A 24,788-nucleotide genomic window follows, 5' to 3' on the forward strand; every position below is an offset into this window, starting at 1 on the left:
ATTGTGTCTAAGAAATAACTTATAGTAGATAATTTGCAGGTAACGTTATTGTTTCTTAAATATAATTACTACATTGAACCTGTAATTTCTGTGTCTGAAATTTGGTCGGTGGATGAATATTAACTTTTTTAATAGATAAAAGAAATCGTGTTTATCGAACAGATATGGTCTACTTGGCGCGAGTGGATGCGGCAAAACCACCCTGCTATCCTGTATCGTTGGTCGACGGAGATTAAACTCAGGCGAGATTTGGGTGCTAGGTGGTAAGCCAGGAACAAAAGGGTCAGGTGTCCCAGGGAAAAGGGTCGGCTACATGCCCCAGGAGATAGCTCTCTATGGCGAATTCACAATCAGGGAAACTATGATGTACTTTGGCTGGATATTCGGCATGTGCACAGCTGAAATCGTTGACAGGCTACGATTTCTATTGCAATTCCTAGACCTACCCTCGCAAAATAGGCTGGTGAAGAATCTCAGGTGAGCATGATTACATTCTCCATTATTATTTTTTTTTTTTTGTTGAGGAGAGGTTCATTAACGATAGAATTCTTGATTCTTTTATTGCAGTGGTGGTCAACAACGACGTGTGTCCTTTGCAGTTGCTTTGATGCACGACCCTGAGCTCCTAATCCTTGACGAACCAACTGTGGGTGTAGATCCTTTGCTGCGACAGAGGTGAGTTTGAGATTATGTATCTGATGTAATTTTGTCTTTGGCACGTTAACAAAGTAGAGTTTAGTTTAGTTAGTATTACTGTTTATAGTTGCTGGGTTTTAATAAGTATTGAAGTGTATTTGAGGATATTTGAATATTTGCATGTTTGAATATTTGAATATTTGAATGTTTGAATATTCGAATATTTAAATGTTTGAATATTTGAAAATTTTTATATTTACGAATCTTAACGTTTTAGTAATCAACTCGTGTCTGAGACAACTAATCGTTCGCGCTGGCAGTTCTGCACCTATAATGGAATTTCACACCTCTATCATTAAAGATTTGCTATCAAACACCATCTTCAACTTCCCCACAAAATTAATCGATTTCTCTTCTGTAAATATCTCATTCAGAGATTTCTTCACTCCTACCATGACACTAACTTCCTCCACAGTTTCGCGATTTTTACCCCCTTGTATTTTCACCTACCTAAATAATGCTAACATTAGGAACCAGTTTTACCAAGGATCAATCAGAATTCACTACGCCCCATTTTCTCTAGCATTCAAGTATCCCGAGGTACTGGCACGAACGAAATCCGTGTTACGAAATTGCTTCGCTAATAGCGGTTGCTTTTCCATTCGACGCCGAGAGGAATGTTGAAAAGCATACTCGCCGCTGCATTTTATCAAGCGAGCTCGTGGCTAGGTATTTTCGTGATTTACATTTTCACTTATCGAGTCAGTCGTCTGTTATCCTTCCATTTGTTCGTGCGAGCTCGCCTGTGGCAAGGATGCGAGTAATTCACAGTCGACTCGTTCTTGAACTAACAGTCTTGTCATGAAAAGTCCACGTTATCTCAACGAACAAGGTGGAGCCTGGGAAACGTTATCTTAACCTACATAGATCATTGTTTGGGAAATTTCGCAAGACATCGTACTCTTAAGCTATGTCTCCACTGAAGCAACAATGAGGAATGAGGGAGAATAACTGAATTTAGACAGCCAAAATTTATTTTACTCTAAATCGAATTTGGATCACTAAAATATTTCTTAGGTACTCTAGGCTAGTAATAAAATATATTTAATATGTGAGAGGTAGAGGAAAAATTGTTACTAATTATGTGTTCGAGATAATGTAATTTATTTCTTGCAAGGTATAACACAAAAAGTTAATCTTTTCATAATTGTAATATCAGTCTACTGAAAGCAACCTGTTTCCTAGCAACGACCTTCGATTTCCTAAGTTGGACTTCTAGATTAAAATGAAGATATAATTAAGTTTTCTTACGAACAAGTAAACTGAAAATATTACATAGATATCAGCATACTTAATTTGAAAAATGTCATAGTAAAGGTAAAAAAATCTAAATAGTAATATTTACTCTCGTCATATGTTCTTCCTTGGTTTCTTCAAATAAGGTACAGAACCATTTAGAGTCCTTTTTTCTTTTTAAAATATGACTTTTATAACAATACATCATTGACATTGCACAGATCTAATACAGAAAATTACTTTTGGTCCAATCTAAACAACTTCACTAAATAAATGAAAATATTCCAACATAACATTACTTTTTAATATTTGTTCGTCGTTGTTGCTTCAGTGGAAGGCGACTGGTTGTCGCCAGTCGGAAAATCATCTCGAAAAGATGAGAACTCGCTCGAGCGTTCCTCGGCTCTGCATTTTCACTGGAAAGCTAAACAGCGACAAAGAGGAGGCTTAATTAGGCGCGAGAAAGTTTGCAACGCGATTATGCTCGCTCCAAAGCGAACGAGCTGCTGCTTCCTTGGGTCACCGTGTCTTCTTTTCGCTGTGCCTTCTCACGATCATCAAGCGTATCACGCTTTGCTTTCGGCGTACTACGATGGTTTCTCGAAACTGAAGTTTCTACGCTAACTGCAACTACTCGAGAAATGTTGATAGCTTCCGTAGCACGTTCGCTAACTTTCTCGAAAACGCTTTCCAAACCGAGATAATTCTCTTAAAACATTCTCAATGACACGCTATGCTCTTGACGTTAGCACTGAAGAATTAAAAGGGAAGTACCCTGAGTCAATCAAGCCTAGTCTAAATTAAAATGTTGGTCATTAATTTAAACTTACAATTGGAGACTCTTATTTCAATTTGTTTAACTTCTCAACTTTAGTTCCCTAGTTATAATTGGAGACCAGTAATTTGAATTTGTATATAGCTTGGGTTTTTACGTCTTCAGCTTGAGGCAACTAAAACAGGCTATCTCAAATAACTTGCTTGCTGTTGATGATAGAAAAAATTTTGTAAGAGGAAACTTACTTAATTTTGAGAGAGACATAATGCAGTGTCAATCATTTTTATAGGTAGAGATGTAGAAGAGATACGAAACTGAACTTCGTTTTTTAAATGGAATCATATATTTCTTATTACATCAGTTGATGCCTCACCTAGTAGACTAATGCCAGACACTGCGAATAAATTAATAATCCTTCAAGACTTTTAAGGAAAAAACTTTCCTGCGTAAAGAAGAAATAAAGTATCATAATCGCTATTTTTCTTTCAGTATCTGGAACCACCTGGTCCAAATCACCAAAGATGGCAACAAAACCGTCATCATAACGACACACTACATCGAGGAAGCTAGGCAAGCACACACGGTACGTCAAGGCATTCTGGTATAGTTTATGTGTGCAAAGGAAATTAAAAAATGATAATGAATAGCGCACACGTGGGAATAGAAAACACGACGCAATTAAATACTCTTTGCCAAATGCAAAGAGACACATGGAACTTGCCGCGATTATGAATAAACTGCCTGTATTTCTGCAAATTCCTATTTTCATAAATACTACTAGAGAAGTGAAACCTAGTTAAAGATTTATTTCCACTAAATACTATAAATTATATTCTAACTTTCGATATTTTGTACATTTTGCCATTTCATATAAGTTCTCCATGTTTTTGCATATCGAGATTTCTCACAAATGTAAAAGATCCGCAATTTAATTATAATAAATAAGTAATTGCTTATTTTTAATAACCAAGTGGAGATTCTCTATTCTCATAGACGTTTGCTGACATGTATCACCCATCGTGCAAAATTAATCACATGAGAAATAATAAATGCACTCAATTACAACACACAATGCTGGTCAAGAGAAAGTTTAATAGTTACCCGATAGCAGAAGTACAATAATGTTGTAAGAAGGAACTGTTTCCCATTCACTTTCACTTAATGTTAGAAGATTCCCGAAAATAAATCAGTAATCCAAACATGACAAGCGAACAGTAAATCAAAGCTATTTTATTCTTATAAAACAATGTCGATGTACTTTCTTCTGGCCACTGCTGTGTATATTTACATAAATAAAAGGGTTCGAAGGAAGCGAAAAGATTGCATAACACTCACTATACTAACCGTATGGTATTAGAATGCAAAATATCCCTGAACCCTCGTCATCGTTGACTGATTGACTTCAACGTCATGTCTCCCAGCAAATTGTGTCTCTACATTATATTCGACTTTTTGATCTCCCTTGATTACCGTTCTTACGCTCTTCGTAGATCATCCAAGTAGACAAGTTTATTGTCATGCGTTACACGTATCGTTTCAACACAGGAAACGCGAGCTTTCTGGAATATGCGACGGCCTTGCCGCTTCAGGAAAATTGAGCCGACCAGCCTCGTTTAAAAGTATTGCGCGAAGAAAAACTTGATGAATAATCGCAAAGAAACTTGTAGCTTAAATAAGTAACATACGCTCGATGCGCGAACAGCGATTTTTGCATAAATGCACTTAGACGTAAAAAGGAATGACCAATTTTCTTTTACTCAGATGAAAATAACGCGGATGAATTACCTCGTGGACGTAGAAAAAATTCTTCGATAACGATGAGAGACACCTTTGTACTTTGCACGAATGAAAGGAAGGAAATCCAAAGAGACGACTAGAGGTCGCAGTCGCAAATACATAAATAATTAGTTTCACTAGTAGTAACTGTGATTCACTCACGCATGTAACGTTTTTGCGTCGTACTTGACAGTGCTCGAAATGATACTCCAAAGGAGAATTGTTAATTGTAAATCTTTGCTACATCTATAATTGTCTTTTCGAAAACAAATGGAAAAAATTGGTTATTGACGACACTTTTTAAAGTTGAACATTTTTTACTCTTATATCTCATATATGAGAAAACATTTCTTGCCAAAATTTTATAGAATAAAATGTTGTATAACTTCAGACCCTTTTAACGTATAGGTACCCTCTATACCCTTGTATCTCTCCTGCACCATGACTAAATCTTTTAAAAATTTAATAGCATTAATGATCCTTATTCAGAAGCCACCATACTTTTCCCTCTACTATACAGGGGTGATCGACATCAGGTATCAGAAACTTTAAAGAGTGATTCTACACGCTAAAATAAAGCGAAAATCAAGAATAATAAAAATACGTTTGAGACATGGTTTCAGAGTTATGAATTGTTTAGAAAACGCTTAAAATGTGTCTGACTTGGTACCTATTCTTCTACTGACTCCGCAGTGTCTGATTTGGCTACTGCGCGTCAGCAGTAGAATAAGCCCCAAGTCAGACACATTACTCCAATTTTTTTCAGGAAATCTTACAGCATTGATTTTCTGTCCACAGATCGGGTTGATGAGGAGTGGGCGATTATTGGCCGAGGAATCTCCCAGGGCGCTTCTAGCAATGTACAATTGCGCGTCTCTCGAAGAGGTTTTCCTGAAACTGTCAAGGAAACAAGGACAGTATGCTCAACCTCCAACCGAACTGAACATCTCGAACAACATCAGCCTGGTAAGAAGAGTAAATCATTCGAAAGAAGATTTAAAAGGAAATATAAATAGAATTGTTAAACTTAAAACCTGCAAATTTTTCACAGGCTTCTCTGAACTGGGGTAAGAAGAACGAGCCTGTGTACGTGACTGAGGAATCGGGCGTCGTGGGACTCAACTTCCATCAGAGCAAAGAAGTCCTCATCCACGATTCGACTAACAGCATCCCAAGCCACTACGATGTAAGACGCTGAAAAGGTTTTCATATATAAATTTACGAGCAATTTGTTCTTTCGTTGAAATCTGTTTATACCTATTTTGCGTGCTCCAAAAGAAAATATCTTACAAGGAATACTATTCATTTGGTAGTGGAAATCAATAGACTCTCTTTATATTAATCGAGAGAATATATTACAAGATTCACAAAAATATACCTCAAATAATAAAAACCTTTTAATAGCTAAAATTGCAAAAATTGCCACTCAAATGTCACTATCTATCTTCCACAAAAATAAAACTGGCTTCTAAACCAGTGATCAATTTTTAAATCACATTTCTCTAAACCTGATACTATACAGAGCTAGTAAGGTTGCATCTGGAAAAAATGTGGATCCATATAGTGACAGTAGATAGAATCTCCTGATTTCACGTGCATATTCAGATATGGCGTATTATTAACCAAACTAATTATAACTACTGAGTCGACGTATCCCCCATATACGGAAAATTACTATGTTAAAATATGTCTCAGGTGAAACCTTACCAGCTCTGCGCTGTAATAGACTCTCCCAATTCATATAAAACAGTATATGTAGTTTCTTCACAAACTGAATAATGTTTTTAGTTAAGATAAACGTCAATGACTTCTCGAAAGAGATCTTAGATTCTGGTTGAATCATATGAATTCAATTTGTTACGGAACAGCTAAACGGGAAGCCGATGTCGGGCGCAAAGAACGGATCTACACTGGAATGCGATGATTGCGGAGACTTGACAGACTGCTACAAAATAACGAGCACTGGTAAAATGAGAGCGCTCCTGCAGAAAAACTTCTTACGTATGTGGAGGAATGTTGGGTAAGCTTTCGCTTTTCATGGAGTAGCTGTCATCGAGGAAACGCTCCCAAATAATGCGTCAAAAGAAGATGGAGAAATTGTTATCTTCTCTGTACAGGGTGATGCTGTTCATTTTCGCGCTGCCAGTGATGCAGGTAATCCTGTTCTGTCTGGCGATTGGTAGGGATCCAACTGGGTTGAAGCTGGCGATAGTGAACCATGAAATCTCTTACGAAAACATGTCGTGTCCTGTAACCGAGGACTGCAACTTTTCGCATCTCAGTTGTCGATATTTGAAGTTCTTGGATAATGACACTATGGTCAAGGTACAATTTTAGGATTAGAACGGAGTTATGTGAATTATTTGACGAAGTTAGACCAGTTTCCAATACTGCTGATTTGGTCTCAGGAGTATTATCCTGATCCTGACTCGGCGATGGACGCTGTGCGCAAAGGAAACGCTTGGGGAACCCTGTACTTCACCGAGAACTTTACGGACGCTCTTATCGCGAGAATGGCCTTAGGAAGAGATGCTGACGATGAAACTTTAGATCAGAGCGAGATAAGGGTCTGGCTGGACATGTCTAGTGAGTTTCTGTTCGTTTGAACTGAGCAGCTCATTTGTCAAATCGATTAACTTCACAAAACAGAGATATATTTATTTTAATGTTCAGTCTGCAATCTTAATTTATTCACAATTGCAGATCAACAAGTGGGCCTAATGCTAGCCAGAAATCTTCAGTATTCGTACAGGGATTTTGCCAAAGATCTTTTATCTGCTTGCCATCAGAATACGAAACTGGCCGATGTGCCGATCCAATTTAAGGACCCCATTTATGGCACCAATGAGCCGAGTTTCACCGATTTCGTGGCACCAGGTGTAATTCTAACGTAAGCGAAAATTAATTTCCCATAGTTCATAGGTTCTCAAAGTAAGCGATAGTAGCCTCGAGTGCAATTAGAGGTATTAAATCAAATGAGAAAGCCCTCTTTTTATAACATTTTTCTTCACTATATTATAAAACATAGATAAACATATATGTATACATACAAAAATGCAAATTTATCACTGCATTTCTCTGTTTTAAAGCTAAATTTCTAGGGGAACATTAAGTAACTTTTTCCTGAAAAGGGAACAGTACGCCGAATTACTTTGGGAACCTCTGCTATAGTTCTGTTAACAAAACATGAAGTTTATTTTATACATAATTTGTCTTCGACAGCATTGTCTTCTTCTTGGCGGTGGCTCTCACTTCGTCCGTCTTAATCATCGAGAGAATGGAGGGTCTGCTGGATCGAAGCTGGGTTGCTGGAGTTTCACCAGGCGAGATTCTTTTCTCGCACGTAATTACCCAGTTCGTGGTGATGTGTGGTCAAACCGCATTGGTGCTAATTTTCATGATACTAGTGTTCGGTGTCGAGTGCAAAGGGGAAATCGGCTGGGTTATCGTGCTGACGATCCTCCAAGGTCTCTGTGGCATGTGCTTCGGTAAGTTCACGCCAAAAAAGTGAATATTCTTATTACGCACTCATTAACTGGCTGACGTAAGCAAAACCAAGATTGCATAAACTTTTTATGACACAGTTAATCGTTTATTCGGTTTCTCTTTGAATAAAAGCTAAATAAAAGTGCCTTCGGTGATTGCTCGCGCAAAGTCACAGACTTTCGAATAAAAACTGGATCCACAGGCTTTAAAATCTTACTTTGCTGAGAACGGTTGTCTTACGCAATGTGCTCTCATTCTTTTTAACTTCATTCAATATTACATCGGCCTTTGCTTTTCGCCGATGTGAAAGGATGCATTCAGAAGTCATTTTTATCATCAATTAGGGACAAAAATATCAGCAGATGTTCCTTACAGATAAAGTAGCAGCTGTACTAATAAGGAAACAGGCTCGTTCATTGCGCGCGTTTCTTTTTTTTACAGGGTTCGTGATTTCAGCGATTTGCGAACTCGAAAGGAATGCAATCCAGCTGGCTCTAGGCAGTTTCTATCCGACGCTTCTGTTAAGTGGTACGTTAAGCAGTTTTATTACCTTAGACATTACAAGTGTTCTATAGATAAAAAACCTTGGAAATGGTAACAAATAACTCAATACCTAAAAAGAGTTTTATATCCGAACTTCTACACCATTTCTCAGCACTTCTAAGAGATATTCCCATTTGAATTCCAGGCGTGATTTGGCCAGTAGAAGGAATGCCAACGTTTCTGCGGTACATATCTCAGGGTCTCCCGTTAACGATGGCCACGACGTCATTACGTTCCATGCTCACACGAGGCTGGAGCATTACAGAGCCCGACGTCTATAATGGTTTTATTGCAACCATCATTTGGATAATCTTGTTTCTCACGATAAGTATAATGGTGCTGAAGTTCAAACGCGGGTAAAAATGCAGCTGTTTGTAAGTGGTTGTTGTCGCCATTCGGAGGAAAGAGAGAAAAAGTTAGAGACATATTAGTACAGCTCAGAATCTCGTGGCCGACTGTTGCCGGAAACCTCGAAACGCGAGAAAGAAATCGTTTCGACTTCCGTACGTTGACCTGCAGATATGTGATGCTTCTAAATGTGCGCTTAACGTGTGAGTGCTAATGCGTAAATGGTAGTGTGAGACGTGTTTGATCTTTAGGGGTCTCTTCTTCCTTCTCCTTCTCCCTTCTCCCCTGTCTTTTATTCCTTTAATTAAAAAAGCCTGGTAAAAGTAGAATAACGTGTATCCCTTAAGGGGACAGCCTTTTACTATGGACAGTCTTTGTCTGAAGAAAAGAATTCCTTGTTCCGCGAACAAATAAGGAACTCATCAGTTTCAGTATCTTGAAACATAAACCGTGTTCAATCGTCTTTACTGTACGTATTTAAAGATTATTATAAGAACACGAAGTGTTTAAAATCTGCAACGTATGTCGTTCCAAGTGCATTACACTTATCTATAAGAATTCGATAAGTAAGACGGTCTCTATTCTTATCCAGTACTGCTGTATGTCCTGGTAAATTTGTCCCAATTATAAATGGAACTGTAAACGACGAGTTAATGGATTAATGAGTGATTGATTAGATTATGTAAAACAGTTCTACTTGCCCATGACTCAAGTGTACGCTTTGGCGCGTAATGATAAACGAAAGAGAAGATACGCGTCTGCTTGTTCTACTCGTATCTTCGAAGGGAAGAAAGGATGGGAATGTTGACGTGAGATCGAATTTAACGAAATTATACTTGACGACAAAGCGTATGCGAAATTTTGTACGAAAGTATATATCAATCGAGAAGATGATTGAAAGGACAGAGTGGAATCGTCAGTGCGCGTTAGTGTGCAATATAATTTTAAGGACACTGACATGTACCATATTGTAGTATATAAAAAGTCGTAGCGGTTACGTTTTATACGCTAATATCGATCTTCCCGCATTACTTGCGTCCGAAGGTTCGAAATTGTACGATATTCTTATCTTATATTTTTAGTTGGATTTCATTCTTCGGCATCTTTGTACGAAACATTTTGTAAAGAACATGTCGAAAGGATGTACGAGAAAAGAAGAAAAAAGTACAGACAATGTATATTTCTGTTTTCTTTAATTTTCTGTATGAAAAAAACTGTTACCAAGAAAAGAGGGAGGGAAACAAAATAACTAAAATATCAAACATTTATACAGTTAAACATAATTGATGGTAATCACGTCTAGCTTCGAGGACTGTACAAGCAGCTAATTCCTCGCCATCGTGAATTAGAATCAATCGAGTTAGTCCACCGGCGATGTCAATTTGCATTTTTCCTCGGCGAGCCACTCCCAATTGTCCTCGACAACGCGCTTCCAGTACTCTAACAATTAAATAAGCACGATGAAAAGATGCATAGTCCGCTCACGCATACATTATCTATCATTAAAAAGCTAATCACTGCAGATACAAAGGTCTTCTAGTGACAACGATGAGAAACTCACCGCTCAGTTCTTTCACTGTGCCGTCCATGCCACCGTACTCTTTGGGCAAAATACTGATCGGTAAACTTCCATACAACTTTAGCTTATTTCGCGGGTGAACATGTACTCTTCGTTTCAGTTTGGAGCTCATGAAGCTTCGAAAAATGTTCAAGACCATGTTCATTAGCGTGGGAGCGTTGATGAAGTTCAGCGAGAAAATTCTGACTGGGTAACAGCCCTGCCAAGCATGCACCAAGTTTTTAATAACGTGAGGTGGTAATTGAAATACGTGTTCGTAAGTCATTCCATCCATGTCCAGTATAGCTGAGATACCATATATGGTTACAGGCTCGTGGTCCCTCAGAGCCAGATCTAAAGTCATCAGTGCTGCCTGATACATAATAAAGAGCTTTAGAAAAACATTGTTTTTAGTTTAAGGATTTTTAATGTTTATTCAATACTGAGTGGAAAAGAAGTTCTGAAAGGTTTAAATAGGTCTTAAAGGCTTAAATAAGTTCTTGACCGATTTTAGATCTTGTTACCTTCAGCATATCCGATATTTTGTGCCTTGAGGGTTTATGCGCAGCAGCACGTACTATCACTACCATTCTTCCTTCGTTATCTGGCTTCCTTAGTGGTAACAACACGCTGAAAAAAATTGGAAAGTTTGATAAACAAGCTTACATATGAGTCGCTTGTCAGCTCCTATTAACTCCTCTTTTTCCTATTTTAATGCAAGCACTTTATTGATGCTTCATTTTTTATACTTGAAATAAATATAAATATTTTTGTTTCGTGGAGTTAATCGATTAGACAAATGAGGGGCTCATAAATTTCTTCATTTTAATGATTCCAGAAAAGAATGATAAATAATATATTTTTAAAAAATAAATAAATCTAATCTTCGTTGAGTGCTTAGAATCTTTTAAACAAAGTAAAGGTTCGACAATTCCTCAATTATGGATATGATCAAAACATGGAAAGTATGTCAAAAGCTATCATTTTTAACATTTACATCAATAAAGTATTCGATCAAATCTATTTTTATTTGCAAATTATAAGACACGTATATTTATCAAACGCGATACAGTATCAATTCCAACGTGATCTGTTCTTCTGGTCACTGAAACGTGACTAGTACGTATGGAAGTCAAGTTATATGTACAATGACTAATCAAATTACAACAATCACTTGGAATTATCACGTATTTGAAGTTCGAACAAAATTAAAATTGAAAATTCTGAATTGTTTAAAATACATATCTATATTTCGTCTTCTTTTGCATCTCCGGTTGCCTGAATACGTTTTCACATACTCTGAAAATTACTCAGTAATAATAAAGATAAACTCAAGTATAAACAAACGAATTATCAAATAATCAATATTAAGTCACGTTGTTGCAAACAAACAACAGTAGCACAGACTAATAATCTATAATCTATCATAATTGCGCGTCTTGTTGTACATTGAAGAATAAGAGGAAAATTGTTGGCATCCAAATATAGTAAAATTATGAATCTATATTTTTCAAAATAAAGAAAAATTTTGCTAATATTGAAATCTATTATTATTCCAGCTAACGCATTAGCACAAAAAATATATTATGTATTCCTCCACCTAAAATAGATTATATTATAATCATTACCCCAGATCAAGAAGTTCCTGTATCTCCTGCAGAAACGGATCCCTCTTGTCGTACCATTCTGACAAAGTGGACCTCTGCCTACAATAATTTTCGAGCTTCTTCTCAGTTTTCTCGATGTTAAACTTGCACGCTCTCAGAAACCGTAGGATAAAAAAATCGTCTGCGAAAATGAAAATCGGTAAACTGCATATAACTCAATCATCTTCAAATTTCTCCCGCTGTTTCGATCGAGCAAGTACCAGTTGGTGACTGAAGCTGTTCGTGTCGCGTGATCCATTCTCTGATCTCGGCGATTTTGGCGGCCCTGACTTCGTCCGTTTCGTTCAAATGAACCGCCACGTACGATTTCTCCTCCTCCGAGAGTCGACACACGTACTCCGGCTTCTCCATCGTTTAATGAGCGACTCTCGGCTCCTGTCACTTATGGTCCACTAATATGCATACCCATACACAAACTTTTACCCGTGTCACTATGTACGTTTACTTGTGTTTGGAATTCTACGGGGCTCTAACGCGATAACAAGCAGCTGATGGAAAGCACTGCACCGTGATCCATCGACATCGAGCGTCGATACGGATCTAGATCTACGGCGCATACACGATAAAATTGGGGACATCTAGCGGGGCACTAGTTATATTTGCGCAAGAAGAATTCACTGATAAGGTGATATACGTTTGTTGAACCATCGATAAGCTGTAAATAGAATTACATATTCAATATATGTTTCTGTAACACATATGATAAGCTAGCGAACTCCCTTACCATTTTCGTGTCATTCTTGATGTTACCGATTCAGGTTAGAATAAGATTACAGCGCTATGAGTGGGAAGAATCACAAACGAGTATATGGGATATTTCATTTTTGTTTCTTTTTTTTTATAGATAACCTTTATTCGAAGAGTAAAGAAAAAGAGAGAGAATACGTTAAACTATACTAGTCCATAGGTTGTAGGTAATAATACATTTTTGAAATTGTAACATAACATGCATTTTTGGATGCAGTCACCTTGTATTTATCTTCGAATTGAAATTATAATTGTAATTCTTACCGCTCGCAGTGCTGCATGTTTATTTCATGCACAGTCGGTAACGTTGGGTGTGACACGAAAATTTAGATATTATTGACAGATGAGAGTAGAGGCGCTAATGGTTTATTCAGAATAATTCGCTGCCGCCATTTAGCGGAAATTTATTCATGATTTTTACCCGCACTTTCTTTTCGCCGCGAAGTTCTTGTGCAAAAATATAACCTTTTTTTGTAATATTATTACAAAGTAAAACGTAGATCTCCCATTAAGGATTTAGTAAATGGATAAATATGAATAAATATTTTTTATTTTGTTACAATTGTATGATAGTGGTATAAAACAATCCATCATTAGTTCTACCACGTGTGCGGGCGCACAAGATTTGTGTAACTTCATAGTTAAATAAACCATACAATTACTGAAAAATGTCTGTTTGTAACGCAAGTAAACTGTCGCAATTATTTAAGCCAATTACTTCAACTCGTCCCAATGCTAAAAAGGACATTATTTCAAAAAGTTATGATGTACGTTCGTAATTAATTATTCTCATAAATTGTTTGTTGTTTTGTTTTCATTACTATGTTTGCAATAATTGAAGTTGTGTATTACCTATAGAACCTACTTAAATATGGGATAATGAAACAAATTAACACTGGAATGTATGCACTTTTACCTTTGGGATTACGTGTCATGAATAAATTGGCAAATCTTGTGGAAAATGAAATGAAAAGAATAGGAGCACAGAAAATACAGCTCCCAGCTTTAACATCTTCTCATTTATGGAAAAAGACAAACAGATTGGAAAGTAACAAGACTGAATTATTTATAGTAAAAGATAGACATAAGAAAGAATACATTCTCAGTCCTGTAAGTAGTAAGCAAAGGAACCCTAAATTCTTAAAGAGACAATAGAAAACATTTAACACTAAAAAATCAACTTCTATCTTCAATTAGACATCTATGTATACATTTCTAATGGATTTATCAATTTTATTAGACATATGAAGAAACAATTTGCAATTTAATATCATCTACAGGAGTTCTATCTCCAAAATTGTTACCCTTAAAATTATATCAAATTTCAAGTAAATGGAGAAACGAAATGAAACCACGACTTGGATTTCTCAGAAGTAACGAATTTATAATGAAAGATTTATATACATTTGATGCCACTTTAGCTGATGCAGAAAAAACATATGAATCTGTATGCAATGCATATGATAATATATTCCAGAAGATAGGCATTGCAACTATAAAAGGTAGTCATTTAAATAGTAGAGTAATGCCATATATGTTATTAATATTGATAATTTTAGCTGTTGGCGACACAGGAACAATTGGTGGTTTAAAGTCTCATGAATATCATTATATCACTGACATTGGTGAAGATACTGTTTGTATATGCCCTTCTTGTAAATATTCTATTAACAAAGCTATATACAATGAAAAGCATTGTCCCCAATGTAAAAATACATTATTTGAACAATGCACTGCAGAGGTACTGATATAAGAATACATATAATTTATACATGACTACTTCAATTAACATACCTATTTAATTCAAGGTGGGACATACATTTTTGTTAGGTGTAAAATATACGGAACCTTTAAATGCTATGTACCATTCCTATGAAAATGAAATAAAGCCATTAGTAATGGGCTGTTTCGGATTAGGTTTAAGTCGCATTTTTACCGTTGCGGTGGAAATATTGTCCACAGAAAATGAACTGAGATGGCCGAAGATATTAGCACCTTATACTGTGTGCGTTATACCACCAAAGGTATTATATTGCGTATCTAAGACTTTTAGTAATTATTAAATGTATTATATTTTTACAGGATGGTAGTAAAGAAGAGCCTGCATCACAATATGTCAATCACATAGTAGAAACTTTAAATCAATTAAATATTGATACTGTACTTGATGATAGAACACATTTAACTATTGGTAATCGTTTGAATCAAGCTAAATTACTTGGATATTCTTATAGTATCATACTTGGTAAAGCAACCATGAAATCGACACCTATGTTGGAAATTCATGATATAAATAATTCGTCACAATGTGACATACCTATAGAAAGTATACGTAGTTATTTTCAAACTGCAGAAACAATGAACTGAAAGACATATTTTAAGTTATTTATTGAGAGGTATTAGAAATCCATTCGATATATAATATAGTAGCAAAAATGTATTTAATTTGTGCTTAAAATGTAACAATGATACGTTGTATATACCTATTATTTTTATTAATAATAATAATTCGAAACTCAATGTTCTAATTTAACTTTTACTCTGTGATATGCATTACAAAGGAAACCTCGTAAATTCCATATATTTTTAAAACTTTCTGGTTGAACATTATATGATGTATCCACAGCTTTAGCCCAAATTTCGGTTTCTTTGCACTTTTTATCGACAGGTAGATCCACGCTCCACAATGACCAACTCCAATAACGACCTTCTTTAGCATTCGTATCCACAGCATCTAGATTAGCCGTATACCAAGTATTGCCTTGATCGTTTGTTACATCAACTCGAATAACTTTGCGACCACCACCCGACCACGCGTATCCTATAAAGAAATATTATTTTACCATAGAAACAGATCGCAAGAAATTCTTCAGAAATAGTACCTTTCACGTTTATTTTTCCATCCTTAACTTTGACTGTTTCTAACGGTTCTGGTACACAAATTGCAGAATACACAGGCATTTCTTGTATCGCGGGTGCTTTAGAAAAGTCTACATTATCCCAATCAGTGCTAGGAGAAAAACCTTTATAATCACCTTGTTGCCATTGCGAATGACTCTCTTCTTTTGAAATAACTATTCTGCCTAAAAATTTTATAATAAAAAAAAAGGTATCATGTTACATGTTACGTTCACTAATTGTAGTTATATATCAGACCTGTCCACAAGTCCATCGCTATTCCCATCACTAGTCATCACTAACTCTTAAAAGAGTGTCCTAGCTAACAAATTATTGCATTTGAAACCAATAGAACTACTTCCATGCCTTATAAAATTAAGCTGACCTCTCCATCATGCCACTGATAAGCAATCCTCAGCGTTACTAGATAATGGATTACACAGCATGAAGAACTCCCCAGTGGACAGGGCTGTTATAATATTTATATTCAGTTTACCGAGCCACTTTACGTTTCTAGCACCCACTACGCCAGGAACAATCACTCGAATAGGAAATCCATGGTCCCTTGGTATTGGTTGTCCATTCATTTCGTAAGCTAAAATTACATCTGCTCTAGGGTCCATTGCCTTACTGATCGGTATACTTGCTCCATATGGTGTACCAGAAGGATCTAAATCATATCCTTCAAACTTGTTTAATTAAATCATTAAAATTTTAAAGGACTTTCAACAAATACTTTCAAATAAAGTATTTACAATGTTTCTTTCTGTTACAATACCTGTACATGATTATAGTTTTCTTCTTCTATTCCTAAGTCTCTTAGTATATCACATAATTTTACACCAGTCCATGTGGCATTGCCAATAGCACCTACACCCCAGCTAAGTCCTTTCAAATGTTTCTCCTATCAAAGGTTAGTAATAATGTAGTCATATTTATATTATTGTCAAAGTACAATATTAATTACCAATGTACCTGTGCCATTTCAGATCGCCTATTTCCACCACACATTATAGCACTTGTGATTGTATATTTGGGATATTTTTTTATATCTTCAAAACTAAGACTCTTCTTTGTATCTTCCTCCACTGCCAATTCCAGGGTGTATGATTTTATATCTATTTCAGGAACAGGAAGATGATTTCTTACGTAAAATAATTCTCTGAAATAAGACAAATATTTTGAAAACAGATTTTCTAAGAAGAAGAAATTAAGAATAGTTTTTGAATAAAAAGATATATTTACATTGGTGTAATAAAACTTTCAACTAATAAAGATGCAGGTGGTTCAGCACAAAAAGGTTTGCTCCCATTAATTTTTAAAGCTTTGTGCCGGAGAGGTTCTCTTGCATATGGATCATCCATATTATCATTATTTGAAGTAGCATCTTCCTTAGAAATATTTCCAATTCTCATTGACTCAAGCAACCCATATATTTCTGATGTATTATGATTTGCAAAGATTCTCCAAAAGGGTTCAATTGAACTGCCAGCTGCCATTATTATTTTAGAGGGACCACCTGGATGTTTCTCAATAAAATCTGTTATATCATATACACCTTGCTTAAATGTTACCCACACATGATCCCTTTCATTATCATGTTTGCTTACTTCCTCTAAAGTATATGTCTTCAGGTCTTTTCTAAATTCACCACATTGTATATTTTTCTTTTCCAATGCACGAATGTCTTTATGAAATGTATAGAAATAATATATTCCCAATATAGAAGTTGTAATAGTGACATATGATATATATTTTGTGAAAGGATTATTCCTAGATTTGTTTTCATTTTTGTGTCTTTCTTCATGAGTCGAATATAGTCTATATGTCCCTATATAACACTGAGCATGAATCCTTGATAATTGTGATAAATGTCTGAAACAAATAACATTTAGTAAATACATGAATAAAGTAAATATTAGAAAGTACAGAAATGTATAGGTATATAATACAAAAGCAATTTTTTACATTTCTCGTAATTTTTTGTGAGAATATTAACAAGTAGTTTCCAGATATACTAAAATATGAATTTGTATAAAAATCTACTCATATTTAGTATTCTAAAATTTCTGAAAGAAAATTATATAAAGGTGTTTCTATAATATGAAAGTAATCCAGCTACAAATTCTTTTAACATTAGTGAGTTACGAATAAAATAAAAAATATTGAATTTCATTAATTTGTACCCTGAATGCAATTCATGCTGAAGTTAAAGTAATACGTAAAAAATATGCTTAGGTAAGACGCCTATCTGCAAAACAGTATTTAAGTTTTTGTTCTTTTGCAACATAATCTAAAAGTATCTTCAAAATAAGAAATATACCTGTTACTTAATTGACATAGTATCCTCGAATGTAGAAGCATGGCGCCAAATTATTAAATCCGGTTTAATAATTGAAACAATACAATACCGGCGAGAAAAGTACGTTTTCGTAGGAGTTAGACAAAACGCACGTTTGGCACGTTGTAATATTACATTAAACGTTAATTTAAGGTTTGTATGCTAATAATTCACGCACGTATACATCCTCATCGTTTTTATAGGCATACTTTTACACAATATTGTTTTCGAAGTCACATTGCGATAAACGTGCGATGCGTATCGGTATTCTTTAATGATGGCTTCCTGTCATTCGCACGCAACGGTGTTTTCATAATTCTTTCTATCCTTCGTTTACTTTATTCCTACTTTAAAAGAGATTTTAATAAAACCTCTAACAAAATCGATCAAGACAAATAATAATATTGTAACGATTAGCTCATACTTTGAATACAAAAATCCCTTATGTGATGTGAAGGCGTTACTTGCTTTTCTAGTAAGTAATTACTTAGCATTTGTTTATTTAAAGCTTTTTTCACAATTTCCGAATTCCTTTGTGACAAAATTAGATTTTTATGGTTTTATAGCATGAGAAAGTAAAATGTTTTCAAGTTAAAAATTACTTAGAATTAAACGTAGAGGTTATATTTGCTTATATCAACTACAAGAATTTATAATTAAATTAGCAAATCACTTTGAATTTTTAATTTTATAATTACGCGTTAATAATGGTTGGTATTATCTTTTGTGTTTCAGGTGCAGCATTTTTATAATGTTAATATGTTAACTTTTATTATCTAAAGCAGTTCATTTGTAGATAAGGTAACATGAAGTAAACCAAATAAACTAATTATGGCAATGGCTATGAGGAAACGGAGTGGCTCAGGCTCCAAGCGTCAACATAAAGGGAAGCTTGTACCAATATACGAAAGCTTCTTCAAAGGAGAAGACTTAACGTTAGCACACCCTAATTTTTGGAATGAATTGTTTTTAATTAAGCCTATGGTCAGTAATTTTCAATATTGCTTTCATTACATATTTGATTTTATTTATCATAGTACAGACATATATGATGAAGGCTAAAAACATTAGATTTTGGCAAATACTCAAATTTTCAAATCCTTTGGTTTCTTTATTAAAACTTTTCACTGCCGAGCTTGTTTCACCTGTTATAAGAAAGTTTCTTTCAGAAAAAGTGCAATATTATTATTAAAATGCTATTGAAGATTACAATTAAACTATACCTTTCTTGGTTTCTTTCTTGCATATTCATCATGCACAGAGTAATTTTCATTTTCTTGACATGTTTCCTTCTCTCGTGTTTTCTTTGATTTTGAAGCTGTTACAAATTCATCAACAATGTAAGAGCTATCTTTTATATCCTTGAGTGAAGTGGATGAACGTTTACCTTTAGCTTGTTTTTGACTGGTTACCATTTCAGAAGGTAATTCTTTTTTCTGTAGCTTTTGTGTAGCCTGTTCATCCTTAACTGAATTGAATTAATACATAACATAGTAGAATTATTTACTATTTAGAAAATTCAGAGAAAATGACAGAATGTAAAGCTTCTTTTGATACACACCCTTAGGAATCATATCCTCACATTCTAGTTCTTGACGAAGGCTACCTGGCATAAATTTGCACTTGAAGTTAAACCATGCTTCACTTGTTTGAACTTTATATTTTAAACATTTTAATTGATACATACATACTCTTCCATAATATTTTGTTACTTCCCATGTTGGTAATGACTATGAGATTACACAGAATAATATATTAAAAAGTAAAAATATGTTAAAATGGTATTAAAAATATCATAAACTTACCTGTATCAATTTGCTAACAAATTTGCCAAACATGATGATATTGTACTAATTCACTGAAAAAGTACAAACTTTTAAAAATTGGGGTCTTGAGTCAGCAGTATCATTTTTCAACATAAATTGATTTTTAAGTAACCAAATAAAATAAGAAGTATTTTTATTGACAAGAAATTTTTGCCATGAAAATCTCCTGTCAAAGAAAAGGAAAACAAATGAATGATGATGACACATATGTATACTGTAATATATACTGTGATTAAATATTAAGTGTTAATTGCTTTTTCTATTTTAATATGTTTAGGTTCCACATATTGAGAATGAAATTTTACACATGACAGCAGAACAGTTAAATGCAAGCAGAGAAAACTTAAATGCCTTGGTCTGCCATTGTGTGGACACATTAGTCGATGAACATCCTTTCAGAGTTGTATATGCCTTGCAAACACTAGCAGCTGTTATTCAGTCTATGTATAAGAAAGCTAGTCAAGGAGATTGTGGATTTAATTTGATAGACATTTTAGTAGGATTTGACTCTGCAGAACAAAGAATGACAACATTAATGCAACATTGTAATAACTTCTTAACAGGTATATTTTTTATGCTACATGCTATACATACAAATTATAAATAATTAGCTCATTCGTATTAAAAAATCAAAGATTCAAATATACATTTACCATGTGAGCTTTGCATTTACATTTTTTCAAAAAATTATTTATTACAATTTTCCATAATTTCAGGTGAATACCCTGATAGTTTAAAAGCTTTATGCTTGAAATTGTTGTTAATTATCGTAACTGGTATGGACAATGTCAGTCAGAACACTTTGTTGGAATATGTTATGCTTAACAGTGTTTTTGAATCTCTGGTTCAAGTAGGTGATAAATTAGTATCAATATTGATATGATATTCAAAAACATGATCGCAATTAAGCATTAATATTCTATGTTTTCTTCGTGTAGTTACTGAGAGATACCACAGCCAGAAGTCGTCATGGCCATGATGCAGTGTTGCTATTAACACTTCTAGTCAATTATAGAAAGCACGAAAGAGCAAACCCCTATATTGTTAAATTATCAATTTTAGATGATGAATTAGCTTTAAATGGCTATGGTCAAGTCATATCAAGCTCACTGACGGATTTTTGTAGACAATTTGCTCAACAACGAGCAGGTAAAATATAATTACTAAAACACTCTTAAATTATTTATTATGGATATATTCTAATAAAGAACGTGTGTTTAGAAATACAAGCATCCTGGCTATCTTCCTTAACTAGTATTGTAGGAAGTATGTTCATTGGAGAAGAAGAAGCAAAAACGCAACAAGTTCGCGCGAACAATGCATTGTTATTAGCACTTTACGAAGCTACACACTTAAATCGTAATTTTGTAACGACTCTAGCGTACACACAAAGCGATACCAGTGCACCACCTTCTCCGAATAATACGTTGGGGCCGAACGCGGTAGCTCCTGGAGCTCAGTTACCTGACGTAATGGCCCAACCATTTAATTTATTGGCAACATTTTTACAGTATTGGTTAGAAACTATACATTGTATACACGGTATAACAAATACAGCCTTCGATATTTTAAGGGGTCGTATCTTTTACGATTTAACTTTTATAAAACTTTAAAAATCCGCGAACCATTTTGTAAAATATATTAAGACTTATTGCTCTATTTTTGCTGTTTAATGCATCTGTAAAATTGTAGAATCTTATTATTATTAGTTTATCATATAGGTTTTATGTTCACTCTTAAGGCATTACTATTGTTAAACGAAGGCAAATCGAATACTATGCCATAGGACATTTTGTGCTCCAATTTGGATCCCCTACCACCCCTTAGAATATCGATGGCTATATTTACTACAGCCTGTATAGGTTGATATATTATACTTCTTTCTCTAAAATATTTTTCTTATTACAGTTCGATAGTTATGCAGGTGATTAGAACAGAGGCAATAATGAATAACGTTAAACTATGCTTCCTCATATTAAGCTGCATTGCCGAGGATCAGTATGCAAATAGTTTGATGCACGACGCAAATCTGGCTTTCAGAGTCCAACTTCATCGTGTTCCGATGCACCATAGAAAGATACAAGATAAAGCAGCACCTGCACAACCTTTAGCAGCTACATTACTTGGTATAATTATAACATAATCATTATCAAAATTCAACACCTAACAATTATTATGAAATTGTAGATTTACTTGTTGAATTTATTACGTCACATATGATGAAAAAATTCCCGCTTGAACTTTATCATCAATGTATCGGAGTTTTACAAAGGCTACTTTGTTACCAAAAAAGGTGCAGAGTTAGGCTTGGTTATCAGTGGAGAGATCTTTGGACAGCATTGATCAATCTCCTTAAGTTTCTAACGACGCACGAAAGTCATCTTATTAAGAAGATGAATATCTTCCCGTTAGCTATCCAGGTAAATTAATATAATTAAAATGCAATTTTGTATAAATTAAAGAAATGAAACATCTTGTAGGTCGTAAATATATTGAACTTGTTTATTACATATGGAGATACATTTTTATCCTCTCCAAGCAGTTACGATGAACTGTTTTACGAAATAATACGAATGAGGCTTATTTTTACAAATCTAAATGCGATGGGTACGTATATAAAAAATACAGTGTATGTATAATACAATGCTAATAAATAATATAATTTATATTTTAGCGCTTCGATATTCGACAAGCGAATCTTACGAGTATAAAGAACACGCGTTAAAATTGACAAATTCGTTAGTGAATATGAGAGACATTGTGAATCATTTTCCACCTAAGATAGCAGCATGGTTGGCGAGCGAAAGTTTGTCTACTCCAACAGAACAACAAATTTTAGCGATCATAATACAGAATTACGATAGTCTCACATTAAAATTACAAGATAATCTAGATCAATATGAAAGATACTCCGAAAAACCTGATCACGTTCAATTTTTCGAGGAAATGGTAATATTTTATTAAAATCATATGAAAAGGAAATTTTATAGCTTCGCAATGTTCATATTATCTTACAGGTAACTGGAGTCGTCATTGATACCCGAGGATCGATAGATCTGAGTACATTAGATACACAGGCTATATTACAAGAATTATCAAATATTTCGTAACACAGATTCAGTATGTGGCGTGAATTGGATTTTGGGCTTCGTTCTGTTATCACAATGTATTATAATACGTTACTTTTTCTTTCATTCTGTTGACGTTATCCATAATTTTTTAACATCATAAAAACTGTAACTTAAAAAATACAGGAATATCACATTGTAATATGTTTGATTGTTGTGCTATATTTCTATGAACTGTGCATACAGACTTTAAAGAATTATAAAATTTTAATAAGTATTGTACTTTCATTAAATATACAGTTATGAACACTTTTTTGAACGTTTTTTTGCAAGAATTGCAACACCTGCTTTAGATTGATTCCTTCTTTGCAACTGATTACTAATGAAATCTCCAATTTCTACTATTTGATCCAGATTCACTCCAGTTTCCAAGCCTTGCCCATGCAGGAAATAAAGTAAATCTTCAGTAGCAACATTACCAGAAGCACCAGCTGCATAAGGGCAACCGCCAAGCCCAGCAACAGATGAGTCAAAAGTTCTCACTCCACATTCCAGACTGGCATAAATGTTTACCAAAGCTTGTCCATATGTGTCATGACAGTGAATAGCATATTTATTCATATCCTTTGATACATGTTCTAATTCGTACAAGACTTTCTTTATTTTATTTGGAGATCCTATACCAATGGTGTCTCCTAATGAAACTTCATAGCATCCAAGTTCCAACATAAATGCTGTCAAATTAGCTACCAATGCTGGTCTAGTTTCACCTTCATAAGGACAGCCAACAACGCAAGATACGTAGCCTCTGACTTTAAGGTCTTCTCTTTTTGCTTCTTCTATAACTACTTTCATATTCTTCATACTATCTTTAATAGAACAATTGGTATTTTTCTTGGAAAATGTTTCAGATGCAGCACCAAAAACAGCTATTTCTCTTACATCTACTTTTAATGCATCCCCCAGACCTTTTAAATTTGGCACCAATACAGGATAGGAAACATCAGGCTTCTTTTTAATTTTACAAAAAACCTGAGCATTGTCTGCCATTTGTGGAATCCATTTAGGAGACACAAAACTTGTTACTTCTATATTCTTCAGCCCAGTTTCTGACAATTTATTAATAAAATCAACTTTGACATCAGTTGACACAATATTCTCCTCATTTTGCAGTCCATCTCTTGGTCCCACTTCAACAACCTTTACAAAGTTACCACATGATCTTATGTTCATAAACAGATAATTATGTTTACAACTAATGTTAATAATTTTAAACATTTTTGATACTTAAACACTGAATTTTGTTTTTTGTTCTATATTAAAACATTATACATAGAAATAACATTATAAATTTTTAATATTATCTTATAAATGAGTACAAACTTATACTTAGGAATGATACACTGAGTATGTCACGCGATACCACAAAAAATGAATTGTCATGTGTAAATTACTGATCGTAATTGAAACGTCTTCACGGAACATGTTTCAAACCGATAAAATACAGTCGAGTGATAAAATATTGCAATAGCGAGTGAAATATACGCAATCGTTATTTGGTATTATCTCAAACCTATTGCATATTTACGCTTAATGTAAATAATAGCATAATCAAAGTTAACAAAGGAATAAAAATTCATGAACGGAAGGTTCAATTAATTCAATTTGAAAACGTAACTGCGTTTCAAATATTAGCACGATTATTTAAAAAGGATAAATACAAAATTGTAAAAAGTTATAGAAATATTCGTCGCTATGTTATCTTGAACACTTTCATTATTATTCCTTTTTTCTTTTTCTCTCATATAAGATTTCCTCTTTTC

At 34.4% G+C, this 24,788-nt stretch overlaps 6 protein-coding genes and 1 long non-coding RNA gene across 15 annotated transcripts in view; 3 read left to right on the forward strand and 4 right to left on the reverse strand.

Annotated features, from left to right (window-relative positions):
* Positions 1-10,038, forward strand: part of Snu (ABC-type transporter snustorr) — a 53,681-nt gene extending 43,643 nt beyond the window's left edge. For all 7 annotated transcript variants that reach the window (XM_076385516.1, XM_076385518.1, XM_076385517.1 and 4 more), the window contains 12 exons: positions 163-477; positions 568-675; positions 3,197-3,290; positions 5,282-5,449; positions 5,535-5,669; positions 6,352-6,503; positions 6,601-6,808; positions 6,892-7,069; positions 7,187-7,373; positions 7,706-7,971; positions 8,411-8,497; positions 8,658-10,038. In XM_076385516.1, the coding sequence (XP_076241631.1) occupies positions 163-477; positions 568-675; positions 3,197-3,290; positions 5,282-5,449; positions 5,535-5,669; positions 6,352-6,503; positions 6,601-6,808; positions 6,892-7,069; positions 7,187-7,373; positions 7,706-7,971; positions 8,411-8,497; positions 8,658-8,872 (2,113 nt within the window). In that variant the 3' untranslated portion in view covers positions 8,873-10,038. The remainder of the gene's footprint in view (positions 1-162; positions 478-567; positions 676-3,196; positions 3,291-5,281; positions 5,450-5,534; positions 5,670-6,351; positions 6,504-6,600; positions 6,809-6,891; positions 7,070-7,186; positions 7,374-7,705; positions 7,972-8,410; positions 8,498-8,657) is intronic.
* Positions 10,037-12,593, reverse strand: LOC143183800 (retinol-binding protein pinta). The gene is made up of 5 exons (XM_076385530.1): positions 12,286-12,593; positions 12,047-12,206; positions 10,943-11,048; positions 10,422-10,791; positions 10,037-10,300 (listed from the first exon to the last, which is right to left on the reverse strand). Exons 1-5 carry the CDS (start codon positions 12,434-12,436, stop codon positions 10,221-10,223), a joined length of 867 nt encoding a protein of 288 aa, XP_076241645.1. The 5' UTR covers positions 12,437-12,593; the 3' UTR covers positions 10,037-10,220.
* Positions 12,594-13,282: 689 nt separating this feature from the next.
* Positions 13,283-15,352, forward strand: Prors-m (prolyl-tRNA synthetase 2-like protein, mitochondrial). Of its 2 annotated transcripts, none has more exons than XM_076385527.1 (6): positions 13,283-13,599; positions 13,691-13,942; positions 14,073-14,334; positions 14,392-14,573; positions 14,641-14,856; positions 14,915-15,352. In XM_076385527.1, the coding sequence occupies exons 1-6, from the start codon at positions 13,501-13,503 to the stop codon at positions 15,197-15,199; spliced, it is 1,296 nt and encodes a 431-aa protein (XP_076241642.1). In that variant the 5' UTR covers positions 13,283-13,500; the 3' UTR covers positions 15,200-15,352. The 2 variants fall into 2 exon arrangements, with proteins under 2 accessions (XP_076241642.1, XP_076241643.1); XM_076385528.1 differs by having other exon boundaries at positions 14,641-14,837; positions 14,915-15,095.
* On the reverse strand, positions 15,252-18,318 carry Shop (sulfite oxidase). Its single transcript, XM_076385526.1, has 7 exons — positions 18,054-18,318; positions 16,976-17,605; positions 16,706-16,892; positions 16,509-16,634; positions 16,227-16,419; positions 15,715-15,915; positions 15,252-15,653 (listed from the first exon to the last, which is right to left on the reverse strand). The coding sequence occupies exons 1-7, from the start codon at positions 18,092-18,094 to the stop codon at positions 15,349-15,351; spliced, it is 1,683 nt and encodes a 560-aa protein (XP_076241641.1). The 5' UTR covers positions 18,095-18,318; the 3' UTR covers positions 15,252-15,348.
* Positions 18,158-23,284, forward strand: LOC143183796 (armadillo-like helical domain-containing protein 3). 2 transcript variants are annotated; one of them, XM_076385525.1, is made up of 11 exons: positions 18,158-18,224; positions 18,807-19,055; positions 20,175-20,460; positions 20,614-20,747; positions 20,836-21,046; positions 21,119-21,413; positions 21,806-22,023; positions 22,085-22,317; positions 22,378-22,504; positions 22,572-22,846; positions 22,915-23,284. In XM_076385525.1, the coding sequence occupies exons 2-11, from the start codon at positions 18,903-18,905 to the stop codon at positions 23,005-23,007; spliced, it is 2,025 nt and encodes a 674-aa protein (XP_076241640.1). In that variant the 5' UTR covers positions 18,158-18,224; positions 18,807-18,902; the 3' UTR covers positions 23,008-23,284. The 2 variants fall into 2 exon arrangements, with proteins under 2 accessions (XP_076241640.1, XP_076241639.1); XM_076385524.1 differs by lacking the exon at positions 18,158-18,224 and adding an exon at positions 18,334-18,546.
* LOC143183803 (uncharacterized) lies at positions 19,111-19,529 on the reverse strand. Its single transcript, XR_013002666.1, has 2 exons — positions 19,295-19,529; positions 19,111-19,216 (listed from the first exon to the last, which is right to left on the reverse strand). It is a non-coding gene; the product is annotated as an uncharacterized LOC143183803 (long non-coding RNA).
* Hmgcl (hydroxymethylglutaryl-CoA lyase) lies at positions 23,264-24,786 on the reverse strand. The gene has a single exon (XM_076385529.1). It carries the CDS (start codon positions 24,241-24,243, stop codon positions 23,266-23,268), a length of 978 nt encoding a protein of 325 aa, XP_076241644.1. The 5' UTR covers positions 24,244-24,786; the 3' UTR covers positions 23,264-23,265.
* Positions 24,787-24,788: the final 2 nt, after the last annotated feature.

The sequence above is a fragment of the Calliopsis andreniformis genome, chromosome 9 (genome assembly GCF_051401765.1).
Source record: "Calliopsis andreniformis isolate RMS-2024a chromosome 9, iyCalAndr_principal, whole genome shotgun sequence".
NCBI classification, from domain to species: Eukaryota; Metazoa; Arthropoda; class Insecta; order Hymenoptera; family Andrenidae; genus Calliopsis; species Calliopsis andreniformis.